This window comes from Hippopotamus amphibius, chromosome 9 (genome assembly GCF_030028045.1).
Source record: "Hippopotamus amphibius kiboko isolate mHipAmp2 chromosome 9, mHipAmp2.hap2, whole genome shotgun sequence".
Classification (NCBI taxonomy): Eukaryota; Metazoa; Chordata; class Mammalia; order Artiodactyla; family Hippopotamidae; genus Hippopotamus; species Hippopotamus amphibius.
In genome coordinates this window covers 104,029,493-104,035,272 of record NC_080194.1, presented here as the reverse complement: position 1 = coordinate 104,035,272, position 5,780 = coordinate 104,029,493, and the positions used below count along the sequence as shown (strand labels likewise).

At 63.9% G+C, this 5,780-nt stretch overlaps 1 protein-coding gene across 2 annotated transcripts; it reads right to left on the bottom strand.

Annotated features, from left to right (window-relative positions):
- Positions 1-292: 292 nt before the first annotated feature.
- GNB2 (G protein subunit beta 2) lies at positions 293-5,555 on the bottom strand. 2 transcript variants are annotated; one of them, XM_057695458.1, is made up of 11 exons: positions 5,395-5,550; positions 4,617-4,665; positions 2,949-3,094; positions 2,701-2,739; positions 2,480-2,586; positions 2,109-2,172; positions 1,863-2,025; positions 1,702-1,768; positions 1,161-1,362; positions 852-1,068; positions 293-769 (listed from the first exon to the last, which is right to left on the bottom strand). In XM_057695458.1, exons 3-11 carry the CDS (start codon positions 3,003-3,005, stop codon positions 663-665), a joined length of 1,023 nt encoding a protein of 340 aa, XP_057551441.1. In that variant the 5' UTR covers positions 3,006-3,094; positions 4,617-4,665; positions 5,395-5,550; the 3' UTR covers positions 293-662. The 2 variants fall into 2 exon arrangements, with proteins under 2 accessions (XP_057551441.1, XP_057551440.1); XM_057695457.1 differs by lacking the exon at positions 4,617-4,665 and having other exon boundaries at positions 5,395-5,555.
- Positions 5,556-5,780: the final 225 nt, after the last annotated feature.

The window sequence follows — 5,780 nt, the reverse complement described above, 5'->3', positions numbered from 1 at the left end:
TTCTTTCTTGGGGGAAGGGGATGCTGGGAACCAAGCACAGCTCAGATTGCTGGGAACTGAAAGAGCCCCAGCCAGCCTAACCAGGCCAGACTAGAAACAGGAGGGCAGTGTGTGTGGAACACCTGTGACCTGAGGGCCAGAGAAGGTCCTCCTGCCTGTGTCTCAGCTTCCATGCAAGGAAGCATAGTATCCCCCACCCCACTACTTAGGGCCCCACATCCCCCAGATAGTCTGCCACTGGGGACAGAGACAGAGAGTAAGAAAGACAATAAGCAAAGGTAGAGACAAGGTACAGAGTTGGAATTGGTTCCTTTATGGAAAAACTGAAAATATAATAAAAATTAAAATAAAACCAGTTTTAAAAAAGCCAGCCCCTGGAGTTTCCACCTCCTGCCTCTGGCCCTCCAGAGGGATGAGGCCCCAACCCCAGGGCAGCAAAAGGATGAGGGCTTTCTGCCCCTCCTCTTCCCCCATTCTATCCCCATCTTAATCTCCACAGTGGGGGCCCCGGGAGGAACCAAACCTGGGTAGGGGAGCAGGGACCCAAGGCCCCGTGGCCCGGGGAGGGAGGCTCGGTGTGCACCCAGCCCCAGAGCTCCCGGCCTGTAGTGTGGGCATGGGCAGGGCCCCTCCTAGCCTGGGCCCAGCTGGGGTCGGGGCTGTTAGTTCCAGATCTTGAGGAAGGAGTCCCAGGAGCCTGTGGCCACAGCCATGCCATCATCAGTGACCCCGAGGCAGCTCACACGGTTGTCGTGGCCTGCGAGGACTCCTGGGAGAGAGAGGGATGTCAGAACTCCTCCGACCCCGTGTCCCTGTCCCTGCCTGCCCCCTGCTCAGCTCCCAGCTCGCACCTGCACGGTCACCCTTCATGGCATCCCAGATGTTGCAGTTGAAATCGTCATAGCCAGCGAGCAGCAGCCTGCCACTGCGTGAGAAGGCCACAGAGGTGATGCCACAGATGATGTTGTCATGGGAATACATGAGGAGCTCCTGGTCAGCCCGCAGGTCAAAGAGGCGGCACGTGGCGTCGTCAGAGCCCGTGGTGAAGGCGTAGCCATTGGGGAAGAACTGCAGGACACAAGACCAGAGTGGGATGAGGGCGCAGGGCAGGGCCAGCAGCCTGGCAGAGATGGGCCAGCCCAGCTCGCTCCAGAACTCACAGCCACGGCATTGATATCGGATTCGTGGCCGATGAAGGTCTGTCGGCACATCGAATCCCGCACGTCCCACAGCTTGATGGAGGCGTCACAGGCACCTGACACAAAGGTGCGGCCATCGGGGGCCAGTGACAGGGACATCACATCCCCACTGTGTCCAGCAAAACCCACCGTCTGCTGGCCTGTCTCAATGTCCCACAGGGCACTGGAGAGGTGACAGGAAAAAGAAGGGATCAGAGATGGGCGCAGGACAGCTTTCCTCTCCCCCACCCCTCCACCCCGTGAGCCCAGGCCCAACAGAGCTCCACACAAGGGGCACTGGGAGCCACTGGGTGACAGAAGCCTGCTCCTGTCCCAGGTGAGGAGGGAGTCCCCCATTCTCCCTCCTTCCCGCCACCAGAGCAGGAGGCTGAGGTGTTCAGAACAAGGGCTCTGCCAGTGCTTAAGCAGGGTGTGGACTGCCTGCTGAGCACTGAGGTGGCACTCCCTCCCCGGGCAGGAAGTGTAGGTGAGCCCTGACTGCCCAGCCCTGGCAGGGCCTCACCAGGTGGTGTCCCCAGAGCTGGTGATGATTTGGTTGTCATCCAGGAAGCGGCAGCACGACAGGTACCCTGGGGAAAGGGGCTGGTCAGCCGGGTCTTTAAGGGAGGGCAGCACAGCCCCTCCCCCCGCAACAGTGCCTGTGCCTTGCCAGGCCCCTCTCACCAGTGTGGCCAGGCAGCTCTCTGCTGACCCTGACATTGCCCTCACGGGTCTTGAGGCTGTATATGGAGCAGATGTTGTCCAATCCCCCACAGGCCACAAAGTTCCCTGAGGGCGCGTAGGCACAGGTCATGACCCAGGAGGAGCGCAGCGGGATGGCATGGACCTATGGACGAGGGGCAGCGCCCAGGGTCAAAGCCAGCCATGGCCTGCAGCCCAGCCCTGTCCCGCCTCAGGCACCACCTCTACCTTGTTGGTGGTGTAGCTGTCCCAGATGATGAGCTTCCCGTCCTGGGAGGCGCTGACCAGCAGCCTGTCGGAGAGGAGTAGGAAAGGCAGAGGGGTCAGAGTGGGAAGCCCCCTCTGGAGGCAGGACACCCTTCCCCCCTCCCACCTGGTGGGAGACAACTCTTGGCACATACAACAGTTCCTGTTGGTGTGGTCCTGCTTCCCGTCCCCTGGGGATGTCTGGGAGTCACAGTCTTCCCAAACAGACTTGGCAACATGGGCCTCCTGCTTCTGGCACCAGATGTGCAGGGCGGCCCCTGCCCACCCTGTCTGCTATACACTCAGCCCAAGGCAAACACGACAGCTCAGCACACGGCCCCAACTGTACCCACCTTGAGTCTGTCCCCCAGTGCATGGCATAGATTTTTGCCAGGTGCCCTCGGAGGGTCCTCCGTGTCCTCATCTGGATTCTCCCCACTGGGTCCAGCCCAGCTGTGATCTGGAGATGGAGGCAGAATGGGCTCAGGAATGATCAGGCAGTAGGGCCCTCTGAGACATATGCTCCATCTCAGGCTCCTCCCTAAAGCCCAGTCCAGTTCTGAATCCATCTCACCTGGGTCAGTGTTGAATCCCCACATGCTTTTCGGGCATCCTGTAAGAGATGACAGAGCCAATCAGAGAGGGGCAGGAGAGAAGATGTGGAGAAGAGAAAAGAGAACAAGAGTCAGGGGAGGGGAGAGGATGAGAAAGGAAGGGATTAGGGTACCCCCCCCACACACACAAACCCCTCCCCTGGCCGCTACACACAAGCCACCTGGCCCTGCCCTCTCAGCCGCCCCAGCCCAGCGACCAGGCCCTCACCCGGATCTGGTTCCGGAGCTGCTCAGCCTCCTGTCTCAGTTGCTCCAGCTCACTCATGGCGCCGGGCCCGTGGGGCGGGGTTGGGGGCGGCTGGGGGCCGCGGGACGGGGGCTGGGGGAGGCAGCTCCTCGCCGCTGGCCCGAGGCCTGGGGGATGCAAGGGCTGACGTCAGGCCCAAGGCCGCCAGGGAAGAAGGGGGAAAGGCGGGGTTGAAGTGCGGCCCGGAAGGGGTAAGCACCGGTCGGAGGGGGAGGGGGCGCCAGAGGTGGCCGCGGTCCCTCCGGCCAGAGCACGGGCCTCTGGCACGGGATAGACGTAGCCAAGGAACAGCTGACTTCCCCAATCTTCCTCCCGCCCCCCGGAAACGGAGCGGGAAGTGCAAGAGGAAGCGCAGGGGAAACCCCTCCCTCCGACAGCAGCCCGGGCGGGACACCCGCGGCAGGAACTGGGGGGGGGAGGGGGGGAGGCGGGGAGGCGGGGAGAGTCCCTTCGAAAACAGACCGGGCGTCCTCCTCGGCCCGCACAGGCACCGCCCTCCTAGCATCTAATTTTAAAAGGGGCGGTGTCTCTTTAAATTCACCCCCATACGCCGCACACCCTCCACACACACCCCCAGCTTCGACTGGGGGTGGGGGAGACCAGAGGAGAAAGCTGGGCTGTTCGTGGGGTTGCCTAGGCAACCGTCACCCGGACTGAGAGCACCTCATTGGTGAAGTGCCCCCACCCTAGCCCGGTTGCCAAGGCAACCGCATCCACGGCTGAGACCTGTAGGGTGGGTGACCCCACCCCCGGCCTCATCACCCCCGGCCTCATCGCTCCCGCCCGACCCAGCCTCCCGCCCCAGCCTCCCGCCCCTCCTCAGAACCAGCCAGGGTGGCTGTTTACAGGATTTGGGAAAAGCAGATTGGGCACTAATAGGTTCGGGACGGCTCACCCTGGATTATCCCCGGGCCGGCTGCGCCCCATTAGCCGCCCGCGGCGGGTGGAGGCGAGAGTGGCGGGGAAGCCAGCCCCAAGCTGCTGCTCCCTCCAGCGCCGAGGCCGCCCTCCCCTGCGCGTCCGCAGAAAGCCCGTGGGAGCTGCTCTCGAATAATTAGGGCTCGCGAGAGAGGTCCCGGGCCCCGAGGCGCGGAGCTGCTCTCTCCCAGGCGCCGGCGGGCGGGCGGCCCCAGGCGGCCTGGCCCCTGCGCCCTCGGCTCCCCAAGAGCCCAGCCCGTGGGCTCCGCGCCGGGGCCCCAGGAGCCTGACTGGCTCGGCTCCAGGGCCCGGAGCCCTGCCCCCCCCCCTTTAGACACCTGTGTGATCTGGCCATGCACACAGCACTCGGCCGACCCAGGCGTCCCCCACCCTGCTCCCACTTCCCCCGGGCCCTGGGCGTTCCTCTTCCCCACTGACATTTCCCCTCTGTCTGGTCAGCATTCTACGCCAGCGCCAGAGGACGCCCCTCCAAAAAACGGAGGGGACAGAGCCCCCCACCCCTCTTCCCCAGCTCTGGACAAAGCCCCTTCCTTCCAGCTGCCGGCAGCCCAGGCCGGGCGGCAACGCCAGACGCCCGGGGCAGAAGGAAGCTGGCCGGGAGGAAGCCGCTGGGGGCGGGGGCGACGCTCCCAGACCTCAATCCCCATCACACTCCAGGGCCCCCTCGGCGGCCCTGGGTTCTGGGCTTACAGCAGCCGAGGTCCCAAGAAGAAATGGGGGTGCCACCGCCTCCGCAGGCCTGGCGGGGCGAAGAGGAGGGGACAAGGGAGGATTCCTCGGATCTGGCAGCTGGAAGGAGCGGGCCGGTGCCGCGCTGCGAAGCGCAGTGGGCCTGGCCCTCCGGCCCCCACGACCTCCATTTTGCCCAAAAGAAAGCTGGGGGCGGGGGGGGCGCCTGGGAGCTAAGCATGGGGTTAGGACTACTAAAGGGGATGGGGTGCCGAGATCTCCTGTCTAGGGTAACGGGGCCAGAAAACACGGGCAGAACCCAAATCGAGGTGGAGACCAGGAGAAGGGTAGCCTCGCGGCCTTGCCTGCCTCTCTGAGGACTCGAGTTTTGCAAGGCGGATGCCGGCGAGGGTGCGAAATGGGAGGACACGAGGGGTGCTACCCAGGAGCAGGCAGGAGGGTGGTAGTGGTGGGGAAAGGGGGCGGGACGGGGCCTAAAGGAAGGCCCGAATTTAGACCCCCAACTTCTCAGGGAGCAAGAGGCGGGGGGGGGCTAGGATGGGGTCTGCGGTCAAGCAAAACACCCCCGATGGTGCAGGGAGCGCGTGCGTTATTGGGGGCGAGGGTCCCCCAGTTCCCCTTCCGGGTTTGAGGGCGACGGGGCCAGAAGAAGGGAGGGGAGGTCTGGAGAGTTACGTCCGCTCCCGAGAGGCCAGACCGGGGAGACAGACGAAAGAGAGGTCCCCCCATGGGAATTTGGGGCTGGGGGGATGAGGACTCCTTTCACTAGCGGAGGTACCTGTGGCGGTGGGACTCTGCGAAGGGTCGCTAGAAGAGCGCGGGCGGTCCTGTCTTCCTCCGCGGCGGCGGCGGCAGCGGCGGCGACGCGGATGGATTTCCTCAGTCACCCCAACTCAACCGTCCAGCGCTGCTCTCCCCAGAGCGGAGGGATCCCGCCCGCCAGTGACGCGGCCGTCGCCGCCGCGCCCAGGGCCCGGCTGGGCGAGACCAACTACTTCGTGGGGGGAGGCCGGAAGGGAAAACACCACCTAAGGGGCAAAGATTGACCCTATGAAATCAAAGATATTACTTCACACTATTTCTACGCAAAACGGGCCAAAACAAATGCTCTGCTTCCCGAAAAGGTGCAAGACATCCCCCCTGGGACTGGCAGAGGTGGTACCG